General features: G+C 42.8%; 1 protein-coding gene across 1 annotated transcript in view; it reads left to right on the top strand.

Moving 5' to 3' along the window:
• The window catches only part of aqr (aquarius intron-binding spliceosomal factor), a 49892-nt gene extending 35828 nt beyond the window's left edge, over window positions 1-14064 (top strand). Inside the window, exons 32-36 of the mRNA XM_036542951.1 lie at window positions 1765-1935; window positions 5684-5769; window positions 11061-11235; window positions 12469-12582; window positions 13598-14064. Coding sequence (XP_036398844.1) covers window positions 1765-1935; window positions 5684-5769; window positions 11061-11235; window positions 12469-12582; window positions 13598-13837 — 786 coding nt within the window. The 3' untranslated portion in view covers window positions 13838-14064. The remainder of the gene's footprint in view (window positions 1-1764; window positions 1936-5683; window positions 5770-11060; window positions 11236-12468; window positions 12583-13597) is intronic.
• Window positions 14065-20901: the final 6837 nt, after the last annotated feature.

Genomic DNA, 20901 nt, shown 5'->3' with positions numbered 1-20901 from the left:
ATTGTTTCTATAAATTATTACTGGAGGCATTAATGAGAAGCTTTACTGGACTTTAATTGAAAATATATGAATAAAACATAATGTAGTCTTTTTTGTGACATTTGGAGGGCAGAGCGCTCAAAAACAGTGCTGTTTTCTCTGGGGTGGGTGCAGGGAAGGAGCAGGCTTATTATATCTGTATTGAAAATCAACACATCACAGAAGAATGACCGCAAATGACAAATGATTAGGCACGCTCCCAGTCTTTTCTCATACATTTCCTGAGTAGGGCCCCAGTTACCAGTTTTCAACTGGAAGAGATTTATAGCAATGATGTGCATTAAAACGTAATATAAAGAAAGGCTGTACATGTGCCTTCTTTTAAAAAGTATATATACTGCTGTCATTTTGACCTCCGTCTAAATCTATCAGTAACATTGTTCAGATGAGTTTCTCAGTATGTCATGAGCATTTGCACAAAGCCTACATTAATTCAGTCTGCATGTGAGGGATCTGCATGTTGTGAAAGGCACTCTGTTAAAAAGATGCTTACTGCTACAGATGCTTGTGAGATGACAAAGTACTGCAGCTCAGTCATGGTCATTACAGAAACATTCCTCTGGTTGTTTGTCAGATGAATGGATTGTTTATTTTAAAGGGGAAACGAGAAGCTGGTGCTAACATTAAGGTTTACCTTTGGCCTGGTCTTTCAAGCCTTTCGGTTTCCGTACTTAAAGCTGCCGAAAAACCCAGGTGACTGTGTGTGCCCTGTGAATTATTTTTTAACCACTCAGAAATGGCATCAGACCCTGGTGTTCTCACTCTTGTGTAGTCGCCGTGGAATGAAAGGCTGTGTGCGCTCCACGGTTCAGCAGCTGGCCAATGAGGTGCAGCTCGGCACGTTGCTGAAGGCAGCGCTCACCCTCTTCCTCCCTTGCTCCGAGAATCATTTGTCTTCTCACCAAAATGAACAGCAAGATCAGCACAGAGGAGCAGCGGGAAGTGGGGCGTTGTGAGATTGGGATTGATTTGTTTTTTGTTTTTTCATTTCTCATCATTGCATTTATCAGATCGGGAGCTTGTGTGGTTGAGGACCCGCCACTTGGCTGTGGGGAAATTTAGAGTGCCTCGCCGCAATTGGAATTTGTTAATATCCTTTTTTGTCGAAAGTAATTACTTACCTCAGCAGTTAGCCAGATGGAATCCCTGTTTGTTTCCACACTGATAAAGCTGTAATATTTGCCCCCACTTCGATCCAACGCCCTCTTAATATGATACAGTCAAAGAGTCAGATTTATATTCTGCGTGCGTGTTACCAAACCCCGGAAAGTGTTGGGTGTGCTGGCAGCAATCCCTGTGGACAGTGGGATTTGCATTGTAGAAGGAAGAGTTTTCCTAGCTCGCAGGCCCTGCATTAGGGAGACCAGCCCAGAGCAGCCAAGCCATGCTGTGTACAGGGTTCTTCAGATTCCCCAAAAGCCACTCCATATGCTGTGTGCGCATGCTGTGCTGAGTCTGTGTTTTAGCTCTTCTCACTCAGGAAAAGTGTCAAATATATGGTCAAAGACTTATATGTAACGACACATATACACACAATATTTACATATATACAGTTTACATATATAGTGTTTGCTGTTGCTCTTTGCAGTTTAAAAATCATACATGTCTCTGTGTAAATGTGGCTAAGTCTTTCCACCCTGTCAGAGCTGTATGTGACAGTGCAGAGCCTCCGGGAGAGCCCCCGTGGTTTAACCTCTCGCGCGTTGTCTCCTTGCTGAACTGCAGAACCTGGCGGAGGCGGAGTACGCCGTGGCGCTGTACATGTACATGCGCCTGCTGGGATACCCTGCGGAGAAGATCAGCATCCTGACCACCTACAACGGGCAGAAGCACCTCATCCGAGACGTGGTCAACCAGCGCTGCGCCAGAAACCCCTTCTTCGGCCAGCCCAACAAAGTGAGTGATCCCGGCGCTGTCTTTCGCATTTCGCAAAACGCCAGCTGTGGCTATGTCAACGGTTGTATGTTGTGTAGCAATTTGTATTATCCACAGTCTACATAACAGGATAGCTAAGTGGAGTGTTTTAAATATTCTAGCCAATGCTATAGCTAAGTAGGAGGTAACTACATGGTGATAGACAAGGGAAATGTGCTGGAAAAGTGCAAAAAACCGTATGCTTCAAATTCAAAGCACAGGCCGGTGATGCTAGTAGCAACTATTAACACATAGCAACACACCAGAGTGTATAGCTACACGCTGAATATGGCAGGCTATTTTGTTGCCATGGCTGCCACACTAACTGCACCATCTTGCAAAACAGAACAATGAAGAACTGAGCTTGCAATAATATAAGCTGTTCAAAAAATGTCTACTGCGTGAATTTCGAGCTGAATATACAACTGCACAGATTCAACTTTTTTAGCATTACTTTGCTAAGCAGATGCTTTTATCTACAGGGACTTGCATAGCTTACAATTTACAAAATACAGTACAAGCTTACAAGTTTTTTGGCGTGTTTGTTTGTTCTATATTGTAACTTGCAAGGTATTTAAAACACTAGAATGTATTTCTGTTTTTTCCGGTTGAGGTTCAGACCCAGTTTTTGGCAACAAAATGCAAGACTGAAACAAGCCAAGCGAGTAAATATTATCATACTTAGAGACAGATGTTAGCTACAGCAGGAGGTAGGAGCCTTTCTGTGACGTCAAACCATATCACTGGCTTTGAAAATAACCTATTCTGTCATTTCATTAAAACAGGAGAACTGCCTCTTTAAATGTTGAAATTTGTTCAACTTGAACACATGTAAATATAGCTGAAAGTTACTGGAGTGATTCTGGAAAATTACTGGAGTGAATGGGAGTGTGCTGACAGTCTTCTTTTTTATTATCTGCAGTAATACCTGACTTGCCAGCTTTTCAAACTGTGTAACATTACCTTACATTACATTACGTGTGAAATGATTTTGAATTTAATGTAATGTAACATAACAGCGTTTGAACTTCATTTCCCATGTCAAAGCAGGAATAACAATGTCTTCACTTCAGCAGTACACTCACTGAGAGGGTTTGTTTCGTGAATTGTGTCTCTTTTTGTATTCACTCCACATTCATTTAGTTTGAGGAATTCCATTGTTGAATCCTTGTCTAGAATGAACTGCCCTTTTAATTCTTGCTTTTCATAAAGTATTCACATTTGACCGAAGCAGGTTAACACCAAAAAGTAAACGGCCGAGCGGAACGAGAGTCGCGTGTTTGGCATAGTGCACAAATCTCCCCTCCACTCCTCCCCGCAAATTCGATTTGCAGCGATAACGGCGCAGTGTCTGAGCGCACCGGAGCGGCGGGGCCATGTGCTCTTCATTACAGCGAGCGGTCACCTGCGCGGCCGGCTGCCGCAGATGCGCGCCTGACCTCTCCCAGGTGACAGGTTGTTAGATTCAGCAGAGAGGGCGGCTTTGCAAACTGCTGAGCCGGAGAAAGGTCACGCCGGCGTACGCCGGGCAGACCTCATCTGACAGACTGTCAAAAACACTAAAACACAATAAATGTCACATCTGAGAGGAGCCCACTAATTAAAAACCAAGACAAACACACTAATGAACTGGGAAATGTATTCACATTACAGCCCAGAAAACATCTGTGTGTGATTGTTTGGCATATACAAGACATTTTTAATTACGTTGGGAGCAAAAAGATGCCAGAGTAGTAGTCTAGGTTCTGCCAGTTGGTGTGATGGTTATTTTAAACACAAAAGAACTCAATTTTCTTTGTGTGGTACTAAACATAGCACTAAGAGTCTCCAAGAAATGCAGAATCACATTACTTCAAACTCAATTTGCAACAATGATCCCTGCACGGTTGTGTGGAAATTAAATTGACATTGATAGAATACTGAATGAATGTGATAAGGTTAATCAATCTTACCTATTTTATATTCACCGCCGAGCCAGCGCGGAGGGGATGGAATTGGACGTTAAGAGCCAGGGTGGAAATCAATCGTCTCTTTCCCAGAGGGATTCCCTAATTTCCTGGAAGCGTGCGGTGCGCCATCATTAGTAGAGGAAAATGGAGGTCTAGTTTCCGGGTCTGAACGCAGCGCTCTTTTAAATGTAATTGTTTGAAAGGGGGGAAGAAGGGGTCAGAAATAAGTGAGTGCAGTAACACAAAGCCGTGTGGTGCAGCTACCAGGAGACACAGGGCCATAGCAGACAGGCCTTCTCAATGACAGGGTTTCTCCTGCTCACAAGCGAAGCCCTGAGAGGCCCGTAAAAAATGGGACAATTAACAATTCTGACTTTGGTACCTTGAGGCGTCTGCGGATCATAAATTAGGCAGGGAGAGGGGCGCACTTGCTCAACATGCCGAGATCCTACAATAAATATTTAAAATTGGTGACCATCTGCTGAGACACAACTTGTCAGTTTTGTGACTAGGATATATCAGGGAGGCAGAGAAGGAGGGAAAAATAATATATTGCAAGTTCATCTTCTGTATCACTCCTTTGTAGTCATGTTCTGTATTAAAGTGTTCACTAATGATCTAGTGGGACAAACATTTCATCTCCAAGGTGTCAGTACATCTGGTCATCTGGTATTGAGAGGGGATTATCAGTAGATTTAGTCTTTAAAAAAACAGATGAATATGTATATGATGACATCACGAACCAGTCCAGAACAAACTTCATTCCACAGTGATTTTATGTAAAGCAGCTACTTATTAGAATGCACCAGAAATGCTGCTGCCAAAAGTTCTTTTGAGAGCTAGAAAATAATGCCTGACCATCTTGCTCTGAAAAAAATGTAGTGTTGGATAGAAATCGTGCACCATATTTGCCCCTTCAGATTTCAGGGGGCTGTGGGGGGGTAGCTTGGGAGTGATTTGGGGAGCATGGAGAAGGGGGTGAGAGGCAGAGCAGTGGTGGGGGGAGGGGAGGATTGTGGGAAAGCGGCGCTGTGGTATCTGAGCAGACAGATCGAGGCGCTTCACGCTATTGTAAAGGACATATTGTTGCTCCTGGTGCTGCACCTGTTCTGTATAGCAACAGGGAGCCTCAAATAAATATTGTTCTACTTCTTCATCTCTCTCCTCCATAAGGGATCTAGAAGGCCTGCTTGTGGGACTTAAAGTCAATGAATAGTACATTGCACCGGTGGGAATAGAGCGCAATGATTTATTTAAAGCGATTGCTGCTTTGCTTTAGACAAATATATCCCTTACGAGTGCCGTTGTTGCTGGCAGTGTATTGATCTGCAAGAATCACGAGTCCCATTTCATGTGCGCTTGTTTTGGGGCCTCAGCAGGTCTTCTCTACTTTGCAAAAAAAAATAGCAAAGAGTCGATGAGAACTAGAGGGCAACAATAAAGAAATCTGCCCTAAGTACGATGTCGCTGGTCTGAAAATGCAAGCAGTTTCATTTTGCTCGGTTTCCCTAAGTGCTGTCGACGTGGCCCGATCTGCCTGCGTTGTAGCCCGAGCCTTGAAGACTCAGGTAAACAGCTGGCTAAATACCCCTAAGCTTTATCCCCGCCAGCCAATGTGGTCTGTCATGATAACGGCAGCAGCAAGCCCCCAGCCGCTGACCGAGGAGACACGAAAGCATACAGTCTTAAACATTTTAACTAAATCCCCTTTAGCGGGCGCATCAGCATGGCACTTTGGGACTTTTGGCAACAGCGGTGCTAAATAATTTGTCTCCTTGTAGGTGACAACAGTTGACAGGTTCCAGGGCCAGCAGAACGACTACATCATCCTCTCGCTGGTGCGCACTAAAGCCGTGGGACACCTGAGGTAAGCAGCTTCATTAAGAACCCTTTACTCTTTCCAGGGCCACCTACAAGCTCACCAACGCACTGACGACCCTGGAGCAGAGACACCCTTAAAAGGATTTAAAAAAAGAGTGTACATAGTGGTAAAGCTAATTCTAATCACACGGAAGAACCACTTTGTCGGGAAGACCAGAAGAAGAATGCAAGCAAGTTTCTTGCTCGGTGTGAAGTGATGTTGGTTCTTGTTCAGGTGGTTCATTGGAAGGGCTCATAAGGAGAAATACTAAAAAAAAGCAGCTTCATGATCAGAGCTGAGTCTATAAAACAAGCAATTACAAGGTGTAAGAGATACAACTGTGAATGGAAATTTGTGGGTTCAGTTCGCTTGAATGCAGACAGAAAAAAGCTTTTCTTTTCTAGGCTGTTATCTGACTCTGAAAAGTTTTTATTATTTTTTTAATACAATGCATATTTAATATCAGACTAAGCACTGCCACAATATTTCGTCTGGTTAATACAGTGCTTGCGTCTGATGTGTATGGCAGCATAATGTGTTTATGTGGTGCACTGACAAGGTCTCGGGCTGGCTCGGCTATTGAGGCTGAAATTGAAGTCTGGCGATGAATAATTCATGCATTTTTATCTGTGCTCTTTGAGCTTAATGTCACTAAAAGCACTTAGAGGCTATCCAGAACACTGTGAGTCCCTCCTGAAAAACTAAATTGTTGGGGGAAACAGCACAAAATGCTCTGCAGATACAGTTTTGTCTTGTACGCTGTTCACATGCACACATGAGTGGTGAACGGGCCTCTATTGGTGAGAAAGCAAAAGCAACATGAATATTATATACACAATATATACACATCCACCTCTCTTGTTGCTCCTGTCAGGAAGGCTGGAACAGGTTGGCTCTTACAGCCTGCTGGTGGTCTCTCGAAAGCCGTCAAAAGGCTTGCGTTATTCACAGAGGAGCACTGGTGGCATCAGCGTTTGTTTACATCACCGCGGAGCAACACAGAAACTTTTTTTCACCTTGTTCGTGCGTGTGTTGGTGTCATTGGAAATGGCGCAACGTTCCTAACCGCGCTGACAGCTGAGCTGGCTCCTGCTTCCCTCCCCGTTCAAGGGCAGCTCTCTGGTTCACAGGATTTTTATGCCCGCGCGTTATCCTCTGGAGCTACAAAAGAGGCGCCTCGATCCCTTGGGTTAAGGCGCAGTGTGAAAGCGGGGCGCTAGTGGCCTCTCAGCCGGATTGATGCGCAACGCTCAGAATCGTCTTGAGCTGGAACGAATAAGACAGCAGCTTTGTTGCCGGCAGCTGCTATTCTATTCAGTACAGAGTTTCTATTATTTATCTCACTGTATTTGTCTCTGGTCGACCTCTTGTATGTGGATTACATTTTGTCCTCTACCCAGGATCATCCGAGATCATTTAGGTAGCACACTTCCCGCTGAAACGGGCAGGTCTGTGAATTCCTCCAGGTTATTTTTCCTGGGGTGATCAGGTGAAGCATTTTAATCAAGGTGAAAACAGCATACCATAACTTTCAGGCTGAGTGGCATACTCAGCCTTTCTTTTGTAACAAATATATTTGTAGAAAAGCACATTCTGCTTTTTCCGTGTGTTCTGAGCCAATCAGAACTGACTGACGCTTTATTAAGAGGAAAACCGCTTTCTCCAAATGTTGTTTTTGTGGTTGAATTATTTTGTTCCCTCATTTACTAAATTTGTATTTTCACAAAAACAGTGATATCCTGGGGTGAAAAACAGTTGCAGAGGTCCTGTTTTTTTACCTTGAAATTAGAAGCGCATCCTTCCAAGATGGTTTTGCATGCCAAGCTTTCTGTGATTAGTGAAAATAAGGTGTTGTTATCACAGGCTTATTTAGGTTCAGTGGTTCAGAGTTTATTTTATTCTGATGGGTAATCAACATATTGTGGATGCTTGAAAACCCACTGGTTCATGAGAAATTCTTTCAGTACTGCCTGTACTCTCTCACTAACACACACTGAGTTCACTCTCCCATGCAAAAACCTGTTACATCACATGGGACTCCCACTGATACCAAGTCATTGTTGTGGTAGTCAGAGGGACACACATGACCAGGTGACAAGCTAACCAAGGTCTGATCATGAAGGGCCCTTCCTGTGTGTGAACACTCCTGGTGAGCCCCATACCTCAGAGCAGCCCCAAGCTTTGAGGTGGCTTCTGATTGGTCACTTGAATGTCTGCACCCACACTGATTGGTGGCTTGGTCTACTGTTTGTTTCTGTGTCAGCAGCACTCTGGCTTTTTCACTGTTGATCTGTGTCCGTGTTTGCCGCTCGTTACTGTGGAGACGCTGCGGTTCAGAGGGGGGGTGGAGGGTGTGGACGAGCTTCACCCTCCGCAAGTTTGTTCCCGACATGGCTTTTCCAACATTTCTTCACAAATGCTGTCCTTCCTAAATCCATGGAGTTCCACATCCCTGTTTGTTTGTATGTTCTGGTCTGTTTGTGTGAGGATGCCTGCAGAGCTTCGAGGACTTTGACCTGTATTTGTTTGACCTCAAAACCACATTCCTGACACCTTGTTTATGAAAAGAAAGATGTTTTAGGGATGCAGTGCTGTGTCAGTATAATACTGAGCCAGGTGTAGGTATATGGTAAAGACTGCAGCATGCATGCATGTAGGCAATGCGGAGTCTTTTTAATAAGCGAAACAAGGTTCACATGTTCACTGTGTGGCTCCAATAAGAGATTGTCCTCACAAGCACAGTCCCTTACATTTCTAATGGCTGAGAATAAGTTTAAGATCTAATTGAATCAAGGCTGAATGTGCTGTCTTTAGAATGCCTTCATCAGATTAAGGATTTTTGCCAAAAATCCAGCTTGCCAGAAGAGAGACACCAGTGTTATATGGAAGAGGTCTACAAAAGGCCTGTTATTCATGGAGAGGATCAGAAAGGGTGGGGGGACCAGGGTCACAGTGGCAGTTGGACCACCACGTGGGGATTCTGGTCCCATTGTAGTGTGTCCATTGTGTAAAGTGGTGGGACATGGCATGGGTCCAGCAAGGAGTCCTGCTCATGAGGCATAAGAGTAGGGACGCTGTCTGCAAATAGACCACTGCCTGACTGCTGCCAGTTAATAAGTATTACTGCATAAATGATTAAATTAAAATCACGCTCTGTGAGAGACTGCCACTGATTTTATGTCTTACATAAACTTCAAGGACTGCAGTGTATGACAGGGCTCCAACACACTACTTGACAAGTAATAGTAGTAGTCAACCTCAAGGTGTGATCAACCAGTGACCTTCATAGTGGAAAGCTTTGTAGCTTCTTTTATTGCTTAATTGTGAATGCTTTTGAATAGCCATCCCTTTGATGTGGTTCCTTTAAACCTAAGGCCACCAGCAGGTCACCATGCCGCTGATGCTTTTGGTGATACTGTTTTGTCTGCGTTTCAGGGTTGGCAATTTGAGTGACTTTCAGTTTTCAGCCTGAGGTACAACCATTGCTATTTGTTCACCACTCAGCAGGTGAATGGGTCAGGCTACACAGGATTCAGAGCATTCTCTCAGCAAGAGCATAACATACTATTTTGCCTGAGTAGCTAAACATCACAGAAAGTATGTCTTGTTATTTTAGAAGTTTAACAGGGGTAACACTGGCTAATATTTTACGGATATAGTTTACCCCCTTTTTGGATTGAGATAAACACGCACATTAAGTATAATATGTAAAATAAAATGCAAAAAAATTAATGTTAAGTGTGATTCTAAATCAGTTGAGCCAGCCATGTGCTAGTATCTGTATTATTTTCATTACTTAAATGATTTGACAACAAAGGTAATATATGTACTGTTGAGTTAGAAGCTTTTACATGCTAAGAGAATTTTTGTTTCTTTCGTCAATTTTCCTTCCTCTTTTCCTAAGCCTCTGTAGTCATGTTGAGAACCAATGAGTCAAGGCAAGCAGCTTCATTAAAGGTACATGGCTGATCCCAGTGGGAGTGCTACAATAGAGTGAGGCTAGCTTAGTATTGTTAGACTCATTTCTGGCATCTTTGGAAGGAAACCAGTAACATGGAAAATGCTGGTTATCCACCAAAGCAGTCTCAAACCAATGTGAATTGGACAGCCGCAAATTACTGCTATCGAAACCGTTGCACAAAATCAAAATTCATGAATTCGACGCGTCCTGTTCTCTGTTAGGTCTGAAAGAATAGGTTACACGTTGGTGAGAATTCTCACTGGAACTGTCTGCGTGTTGTCGTTTTAGCCGTTTACACTCCTCACCGTTCAGAGCGCTGGATGAGTCCTTATCGCTTTAGAGCACACGCTTTCACGTGTTGAGCGGAGCTCTGTTTTCCACTGACTCGGTGAGGACGCGGGGGTTCGATCCAGCTTTCCCTCTCAGAAATCAAGCATATGGGCGCATGCAAGCTTTGAGAAGAGGAAGGAAGTTACGCTAAGTAAGTCAAAGCCAGTAGAGCGGTGGAAGCGGCTCGAATGGCTGTTTGCGGAGGGAAGGGGTTAAAATTAGAATTGAGTTGAGCTGAAACTCGGGTTGTCTTATCAGGGTGGCTGTTTAAATTAAACGGATTGCCTCTATTAATGTGCCTGTCCCCAGGGACCAGCAAGACCAGCCAGTGAAATCTTTTATTAAAGAGACCAGTTATAAATGGTAAACGGAGAGTATTCCTGACTGTGGAAAACCTCTCCGCTAATCCTTTAATTCCAGATGATGAAGGGAAAGGTAACCAGGCTCTCCCTCCTTCCCATCCCCCATTTTACCCTGTGCTGTTTCCCTTTCTCCATGACTGAGCCCCCCTCTCTGCCTCTATCCTTCTACACACACATGTATATATTTATATAACATGAATGTACATACAGTACCAGTCAAAAATTTGGACACACCTAATTAAGATAATGGGAAACATGCATTCAAAGACATTTTGATGCAAAGACTTATGCTAAAATGCTTGAAATGTATTCCTTAGACAAATATAGATAGTGAAGTTGATGCCTATATATGAACATCTTTCCCAAAAAAAATGAATTTTAAAAAATATTTTTTTTTGCTACTTTGAGGAATCTAAAATATAAGAGAGTTTTGATTTGTTTATAACATTTCTTTGGTCACTGCATAATTCTATTTGTTATTTCATGGTTTTGATATCTTTACTATTTTTCTAAAATGTGGAAGATAGTGGAAAAATATAGGAAGAAAAGTGTGTCCAAACTTTTGACTGGTACTGTATATACATACATATGTATGGTCTCACTCCTGTACCTCATATCTCTCCTGTCTTGTCTTTTCTCAACAGAGATGTCCGGCGACTGGTGGTGGCCATGTCAAGAGCCAGGCTGGGCCTGTACATCTTCGCCCGTGTGTCGCTCTTCCAGAACTGCTTTGAGCTGACCCCGGCCTTCAACCAGCTGACAGCCAGACCTCTGCAGCTCCACATACGCCCCCAGGAGTACTACACCCCGGGACAGCTGGTGAGACAGCCCCCCCCAGAACACAGGGACAGTAGTGCCCACTGTACCCTTATATCCTGTACTGAGATTGAGACTTCTGAGATTGGTTCTCTGAAGTGCATTATTGTGTATTCATTTTCACCAATGAATGAATGTCATTTCATTTTTTGTTACTATAATCAGGAAAAAATGGCATATTATTGGATTATGATTACATAATTGGTGGTTAAAGGTCCATGAAGAGGGTGATGCGATGCCTAACAATGGGGAAGAGCTGGTGCCATAAAGCCACTGTCTGCTCTACTTCATTCCAGAGGCGCGTGACTGAGATTTAGGGTGTCTGACAGCACCTTCCCTCCTGTCCCCCACACACTGTACCACATGTCCTAAGGCTGACTTCTTTTGGGCTCACATCTCTTTGTCATTTGTCATCAGTCAGTGTATTTCCAAGGTTATATCCCTGCAATATGATACCCCAATTTGACAAAATTGTCATGTCAGTAGCTGTAAACAATAGAAAAAGTGTGGCAAAGCCCATTTTCCCCTCTAAAAAAAGCCCCCTCTGTCATTTGTACGTGATCAGTACTCACAGGTTGCCTTGCCTGTGTGAGGCAATGTGCACCATTAGTCCGCTCCCTCTGCCTAATGCAGGAGGTGCAGTGAAAGCCCCAGTTCCCCCTCAGAGCAAGAGTCCACTGGCCCACTGTGATTTCAAGCGAGGAGCATTACTGCACCTGAGTGAGCAGGAGGCCTGTCTCCCTCCCTCTCTCGCTCTGTACCTCCTGGTTAGAGCAGCGTTTCTCACACCTGCTCCTGGAAACACAGAGTGTAGTGTGAAGGTGGTTGTTTCTGCTAAGAGGTCGATTCTTTATTTTTTAATTGAACATTGGTCTGGATTTAACCTTGCTTAACAAGTGCTGTTTGTTGGTTCTGTGTTACAGATGTGGGTTGTCAATAATGAATGTCTGACAGAAAAATACAATCTGTGTAAATTTATTCTTTCTCACAGGAGTCTGTTAAACAAATAGTATAGACAAGGTGTTCAGCTTTAGTTTTTCATAGGGGCCCGGAACAAGCTGAACCACTAGCCAAGCACAATTAAGACATGCACCAGATCTTCTCAAGGGGCTGGTATTTGCAGTTATTTATAAGGGGTTTGAGAGGAGTCAGTGGGAGTGGTCTGAGTTCATCAAAGGAGGGGTCAGGCAATGTGTCAGAGAGCTGATGGGAAAATGTTTATACCTCTCTCCTCAGAGCGAGACTCGCTCCGCCCACCCTGATCAGGTGATTCAGAACATGCCCGAGATGGCCAACCTGGTGTACAACATGTACATGCACATGATCCAGAACACCCAGCAGTACAGACAGGTAAGGGCACGGCAAGACATCCAAAAATCCTCCAAACTCCTCCAATCCTTTCATTATTCATCCGCAAAGTACACTGGCTTTAAACTTTAATGCCGAGCTGAAAATAGGTCAGATGTGAGAGAATTGTTTTAGTTCTGCATGCTGGAACTTAACAGGCCATGAACCCAACATTTTAGATGAGAAATTACTACTAATTAAGGCAGCGCTACTGCCGTGAAGCATTGTGGGTCCACGGCAGCGTGAGGGCGGGCGGGGGGAGGGGAGGGTGCGGGGGGGGGGGGCTGCCTCGTGCAGGCCTGAAATGTCAGAGGTGCTGCAGCGGTGGTGCTGGTCTCCCCAACGCGGCGAGGAAGCAGCTCTGCACCTCTCTTGCCCCCCCAGGGAGGCCCTGCTGCGCACCAACACACGGGCATTAACAAGAGAGGATGCAGGGGTGTTTCTGTGTGTGTGTGTGTGTGTGTGTGTCTGTGTGCCTGTGTGTGTGCCTGTGTGTGTGCCTGTGTGTGTGCCTGTGTGTGTGCCTGTGTGTGTGTGTGTGTGTGTGTGTGTGTGTGCCTGTGTGTGTGTGTGTGTGTGTGTGTGTGTGTGTGTGCGCGCCTGTGTGTGTGCCTGTGTGTGTGTGTGCGTGCGCGCGCACATCTCCATTAAGCAGCTCTGCGCTGAACGAGCGAATGTGTGCCGATAAATTGATGAGATTAGACTTGATTGAATCGTAAATGAAATTGCATGGTTTGACAGCCTTTGCCTTATTAAGTCAAACAGTCCTGGCTGCAAGTCGTACACACAATTGTGCTACAGCGGCATAGCGTATTGTTGTTTGTGCGTATGAGCTGTTGAGTGCAGGGGCATGTATGTTCTACTTAGGCTACGGCAACAAAGGCTACGGCAACCTGCTTGGAACCTTAATCATATTCTTGAACAACTATTGCAGGTTGCTCCCAGTTCGGTGGGAGGAGTGCGGTTTTGTGGGGGGGGGAAACGTAACTCACTCTCTCCTTCTGTTTCCCTCTAACAGCAGCAGGCTCTTCTCCCTCCCCCAAGCCAAACAGAGGCTGCAGCCAAGGCGACCGCTGCAGCTGAGAATGCGCAGACGCAGCTGGAGCAGATGGAGCAGGAGCCCAGCGCGGAGCAGACACCCCAGGAGGCCTCAGGGGAGCAGGCAGAAGAGCACGGGGAAGAGGAGCACCCGCCGATGCCCGAGCACCCGGGCAGAGACAGTGACAGCGAGGACAGTGGAGCGGAGGACGGCCCTTAGGCTGTTAAGCCCCGCCCATTTCCCCCTGACAGAGCAGCCTCGGCCCACCCTAGAACAAGCCGGAAGACTGATTTTTTTTCAGTTAAATTTTTTTATTTCTTTTGGTAGTTGTTGAAAAGATGTTGGGAATTTTAAAATGAAGCCCAGGGTATGTTCATTCCTTCAATGGAATGCCTTTTCTGTACTTTTTATAAGTAAAAGGTGAAGATACTTGCCAAATATGCTGTTTCTTTACCACCTCTGTAATATTAAAAAAAAAAAACATTTGTATCCTGTTGCATTTTCTGAGTTTCTTATGTCATTGGGTTCAACTGTGATGCTAATAATATGTGAAAGTTCAAATCACAGACAGCTTGCTCAGAGTTTCCATGACCTCCAAATCTTGAACCTCTGATACCAGCCTCTTTATTCATATACTAGGTGGCCATCTGTCTGCATACTTTTGGAAATGAGAATATCCATGAAAGGTGCGACCGGCGCTGGCTCTCTGCCCTGGCCTTGGGCCATCTATAAATACCTTTTTGTGACACATACACACAGAACCCCCCCCCCAATTTTAACTTTGATCTGCCAATCCGGTCAGCTAGACCAGCAGGCTGACCTGGCCCTAAGCTACTCACACAGCCACATTAGTAGGTCAGTTACGCTGCGGAAAGAATCATGGTAACTGGGGGTAAAAAAAAAAATGCTACCTTACACAGCTGAATTTTTGGTCTCTGCACACTGCAAAATTTTTATGTTTATATGTTAATCTGCTGAGTTTAACCAGAGCTGTAGGTTGATTTTTTTTTTTGTAGACTAATCTGTCCCGTTATTTTCTGATGTCTGGCTCTATACCATAGCCATCTGAAAGTTCTCAAATGCAGAGTTTAGGAATCGTAGTGCACCAGGGATTAGCCATTACATCATTCTAGCTTGCCTGTAGCTACCCGCTGTCTGAATAAGAGGTCGTGTCTGCAGCAGCTGCATGCCACAGAGCAAATGCACGTTTGTCCCGGGGCTGTTTTTAACGGAGTGAATACAGCATGAATAGGGTTTATTTTAGAGTTTTGGTCACATCGTTAGGCATTTTATTGCATCTCTTCTGGGTGGCTGTCTTGATTTGTTGCGGTCACCCCACAAGAAGACAGCCAGTGTCCTGCTAAGTTAAGCATCGACAGACAATTACTGTTCAAATGAAACGTGGTGTGGAGTATATTAGTGTTCATGATGATCTCCACATGCAGATCCAGTATGGGCATCCCTGTACAAATTACACACGCTTAATGACGTTAGCCCATGAAGTGGACATTGGTTTCAGGAGTGTAGCTGCTGTTTGTTCAAGTGATAGTTCCTGCTCTCCTGGCTGTTGTCTTCATTCAGGCCCCTTCTCTCATTTCTTTCTTTTTTTCTTTGTTTTTTTTTTTTTACTTCAGCTGCTGGCATAAAATTCTATAAAGCATGTAATTCCTGGTTCTTCCTATTGGGAATGTGAAATGTATGACATTTCCTGAGCAGAATGACATTATTTGTTGTTCTGGTGTTTCACTATTCAGACACATTGTAAATGGAAATCCAAACTGTAGTGTTTTTGTATTTGATGTGGAAACAGACCACTGCACCAATCTCCAGCGATGGGAACTTTGCTTTGATCTCTGAATGTGCATGCAATCAGAAGTTAATCCTTTACAAAAAAATAGATTAATTGCCAAGATGGGTAAAATCCACTTAATCTCTATCACAACCTGCTGCGTTTCTTCACTAATACATTTGCTCTGTTTGGCTGTGCGTGTATTTATTGATTACTATTGATAGCATTATGATACCTTAGCAGAGTACTGATTTTTACAGTATTTTATTCATTGAAATAATGGAGTGTTAGTAAACAGACGTTCAGCTGTAACAGAAAAACATGCATCTCTTTTACCAGCTGCTATACAGAAGCTGGAACAAAAAATAGCTTCTTCTTGTGTTGAAAATTTCCTAACCAAACAGATACATCTGCAGTTTTAATTACCAAAATGTTCAGCCAAAATGGCATTATCATACATGAAAAAGCTGAAACAGGAAACATTTTGTTGATGTAAACAGATAAATAGGACAAAGCTTTTATCCCTAAAGGTTTTGGTCTCACACCAAGTGAACACCATAAACTTCAAAAAGCCTACAACAAAATCTCAAATGCAAATAAAATAAAAAAAATGGTTGGCTAGGAGGGTCTACTCAAATCTGCACAAAATGATAGTAAAAACATTTTCCTGTTGCAATATTTGATCTTTTTCTCCATGATGTGCGTGTATCTCTGTTCTGTGATAGAGTGAATCCCAGGAGCAAAGGAGCAAAGTATGTTTAAGCAGGCTACAGGGCACCATGGAGGCTCCAGTAAAACCATCTACACACGGTTTTGAGCAAAATGAGCGAAATCTAAAATAACTATTGCAGAAAAATGCATTCTGAAAATATACTAAAATATGCCTATAATTCCTTAAAAAATTTGTAAGGTTAAAAATTAATTTCATCATCCTTGTTCACATACATGTATATGATACATGACTTTGGAGGTCAACAAAATACTTAAAACACTGGACCTTCACAGAGCAAATGATTAATTGAAAATTGTGTGCTCCCAGGGGAAGCCTATCACAGATTGCAATCCTCCTTGCTTTTTTTTTCTCCTGTACTACGTTGCTGCAGTAACAGGGAGGAAGTGTCTGCAGGCACTGACTCAGACCAAGTCACTTGTCAACCCCACACCGGAACGATTGAAGTGGATAGTGGAGATCCCAGTCCAAGGCGGATTACAAACTCTCAAAGGCATACAACTCTCAGAAACAGCATTTATCTAAAGGTGAACATCTCTTTTGTTCTCATCATACTAAAGCTTCTGCATGACAAGCAGTGCACTAACTCTGTCTTTCCCCAGTTTACCCACTTGCAAAAGTGGTTTTTCTCAAGATGACTGGAATGCATTTCTATGTTTAGCTTTGATTTAACTTGAGGCAGTGTTCATCTCACATAACTCAGATTCCCTCTGTATTCTGAGGTCATTTCAACAGACTTCTTGTCATGTATCACGTAGAAACTAACACATCTCTAGCTGCATTTGAGGCTATGTTTTGTTTTGGTCTTATTTTTTTAGTTCAAGTTCTGGTCTGAAAATTCATTTTCCTTGCTGTGCATAAATGTGTGAAATTTGCACTCGAAGTTTTCATTGTTTTTAGGACAGAAAGTCTGGTATTTGTTAGTAGTGGGACTAGCGTCTGTGATGGAGCTGAATGCTTGTTCTGTTTTGGAGGGAGTCACCCAGAGGCACGCGATTAACTCGAGATTAGCAGCGTGAGCTCCCTCAGGTTCTGCTGCTGTAACAGGAAGTGGCTAAAAAGAGGAAAAAGAAGAGCTGTCAGGGATTTAAAACGTCTGCTAAAACAAAGGCCCAGTGGTTAACAGATTAGCCACTGACAAGTTCAGATACAATATGGAACTGAATGAACAGAATGAATTTGGCTGAAGAAAGGTCACAGAATAAGTAGCTCCCTGCTGAGTAAATGTCCAAGAATGTTCTTCCTCCATTTTAAACCTCCTACCAAAATGGTGGAGCTACCATGTGCGGTCAATCACAGAACCGTATGAGCCAATCAAAAGACGAAAATGGTAATATTGGATCAAATCAGTGAATCACTGATTGCGCATGACAGCCAGACCCATTTTGGAGTTTATGAAGCCTCACGTTGGCATAAATCCTGACAAGTACATCCAAGACCATGCAGAGATAGTGATGGAGTGATAATTTCTATCGAATCATTCATTTTCATGCTTCCTAACAGAGCACCTGGCTTTTCTTCCCGGTCACTTTGCTTTCCCCAAAAGCATATCCAGCTCTCCAGTGACAGGGGCTTTTTATGGGGGTATTGATCTGATTAAATAGTCTGATGAGCTGCCTGCAGACAAAAAGAAAAAAAATAAGACAGGGACCAAAGTGAACTTGAAAATGAAACTAAGAGAATACTCTGGAGGATACATCGCTTGACAGACAGATGTCAAAAATTATTGATTTTTCTGAGCAGAGATTGTTTAAGGAATCTGTTTTCTCAAAAATGCTTTGGAAAAAAAGCCTTCTGTATGAACATGCTCTGTATGGTTTTGTGTTTATACATGCAAGCTTGGACAGTGTTTTACTCATGCAAAAGTTTTTATTCACTTGAAACGAGACCAATTGAATTACAGACTCACCTGACTTAGCCCATACTGAGTAAAAGTCTATACTCAGTGATGGCTAAACACAGATCATTACATTACATTCATTTAGCAGACAGTCTTATCCAGAGCGACTTCCACCACAAAAGAACAGAAGTGTGTCCATTCAAGCTGAATGAGCAACAGTGTCAGCCCAGTGAGTGTGATCATAACACTATTCAAGCCCTACCACAACTTGTGCAACCTGACTAGACAGCCTAGAAACTAAGGGAAGCCAAGTACACACACTACCATACATCACAGTTCCTAAATCACAGAATCCAAAACACACTGCGATACTACCCGTAATACAAGTAATACAAGTAGAAAGCGTTAGGAGGTGGAGAGTGAGGTGAAACTGAGATGCAGTCTGAAGAGATGGGCCTTCAGTCTGCATCAGAAGTAGGCCAGTGATTCCGCTGTCCTAACCCCTGTGGTGAAATCATTCCACCACTGAAGGACCAGCAGATCAACAATAAATGATAAAGAGTAAGCCAGTACCTAAAGCATGATAAAATGCCTGTTGTTTCAGTTTAAAAGATTTTCCTGTCAATCAGAATATACAAATCCACTGCAAATGATAATTATCTGCCAACTAAAATGTTAAAGTTGTTGATGTATTTAGGTGTGGGAAATCTCAGTTTTGCATGTACCATTGTCAAAGTGAACATCTGGGTTGCCAAGCTCAGGACCATGGCTGCATCCTTTAAACATAGCAATGTCAGACTAAAGGCAATGTTTGTGGTTTTGTTTTCTGGGGTGTCCCAGACGAGAATGGCCAGCTGTGGGTCCTGCTTCTGGTCGATCGTGTGGCTCATCGTGCTCCTGGCTCTGGGGTGGCCCCTCAGCATCTTCCTGGGCGGCCTGTACGGATTCATCGCACCTCTGACCACCTGCGTGGGCCTGGACCGTCTCACTGACCTCCTATTGGAAGGGGCCAACTTAGGCCGGACCTGCGCCCAGAACATGAGGCACGGGAAGGCAGTCTGCTGAAGGCGGGAAGGGGGCTCTTCTCTCCACCTTCTGTCGCCATGGAAACATCTTCATATTGCACAGATGCTTGTCAAGACAAGTGTTATGCATTTTTAAACTCACTAATAGGCACCAGGAGAATAAAGTGTGTGTCTGAAACTATTGCTCGAGACTGCTCCAAATGCGAAAACCCCTTAACCACATTAACAATGGGAGTCAGCATCATCAATGCATCATTGCTAGGCCTTATCAATGCTTTTTTATAACTTTGATATAAAATGTTGTTTGTTATTTACTTTCAATTTTCAGTGAATCTCTGTCTGGGCTTGATTAAGATTTTCATTTGTTTCATCACATTTTTATTGTTATAGAACTTGTAGATCAACTGGAAACAACACCACGATGACTATTCTGTCAAAAATGATCAAATATGTCTTATACATGTGGTAAATGACAAATTACATATGACAAAGTATCATGTTTTTTCTGAAATATGTCAATCCATTGTAAGTTATTTAAAAAATTGTATTTGGAAAAAGGTATACTACTGGAATGTTGAGAAAATGTTTCTGTCTAAAAAGTCTAAAACCATTAAACCAAAATAAAACAGTAGCTGTCATCAATGAATTTACATTATGTTGTCAATCTGCTGAAACTAAATTACATTGTAGTGCACATACAAAAGAAGGTTGATTATTCAAGTGTCTGAGGCCAGGAAAAAACAGGAAGTGACAGGGAAGGAGAATAATCATAGAAAGTCAAATCAACCTGTGACCAAAATGTTTCCCTCAACTAAGGTATAGAATAACAGCACTTTTAATGTTAGAGTATGTATTTAGCTGACAGCCTTATATATTCAAATGTTACATTGTTATCAAGGGTTTGGGGTAAGTACATTAAACGCCTCAACATAATGAAGAATCTTTCATCACTTGCACCCAAATGTGTCAACATTTTGTAAAATTAAATTTTACAACATAAACATATTACATCTCTTATGTATTCTGATCTTGAAATGTATAAACGTGGATTTGGGGGAATTTTGAATTATCTAGATATTCACATTAATAACTGGCATAAAAATACTCTTTTTCATCTGCTCTATGATGTATCCAGTCCTGGTTTCACAGATATTTCTGAATTTTATTAAATTTCACGTATGGGTGAGTAAAAATAACACAATAACAATGTAACCATTTTGAGAGAAAGCTTTCTAACTTTCTTTGTAGAGAACTGGAAGTACTGTACACCTGTGTAATGAAAAGTGTTTTAGGAAAAGAAAGATTTCAGAGGGAATTGTATCCTTACCACCTCTCCAGACCTCAAACAAAAGCCCATGTAGTGCTTTTCCACTGTGATCCTACAGCATACAGTCTCACAAAGACTACGAACCCTTAAAAACTAAATAACCAAGGACATTGATAAAGCACAAAAGCTGCAGTATAGCATCACCAAGAGCTTCTGCCTTTCATCTCAGCTTATTCTTGGAGGAAGTGTATGGCAACCTGAAGACATGAAACGGATTTCCAGTTCAAAGGTACCCTTTGAGTAATGTGAAGGAGATTTCATGGCTGTAGACTGCTATCTGAAAAATATGGACCCACTGTAGTGTACTGTATCTGCCAACTGCTTTCATTTGAAGAAAATGCATCACAACAAAATCAGAAAAGAGTGGATTGAAAACACTAGAAAAGCACTCAGAAAAAAATAATGTTAAATATTCTTTACCACCAATGTAATACTGGTAGTGTTTCCTATGAATAATGTTTGCAGCAGTGGACCGTAGGTATACAGGTGATAGGTTTGTATCTGGCACTTTTTTAGGCTGTCAGATTTTTTAGTTGTTAGTGCTACATAACTTATTCATGCATCATTATTTC

This window comes from Megalops cyprinoides, chromosome 12 (assembly GCF_013368585.1).
Source record: "Megalops cyprinoides isolate fMegCyp1 chromosome 12, fMegCyp1.pri, whole genome shotgun sequence".
Taxonomy (NCBI): Eukaryota; Metazoa; Chordata; class Actinopteri; order Elopiformes; family Megalopidae; genus Megalops; species Megalops cyprinoides.
Note: the sequence above shows the minus strand (reverse complement) of the source record. Positions and strands in the feature narration are given on the sequence as shown.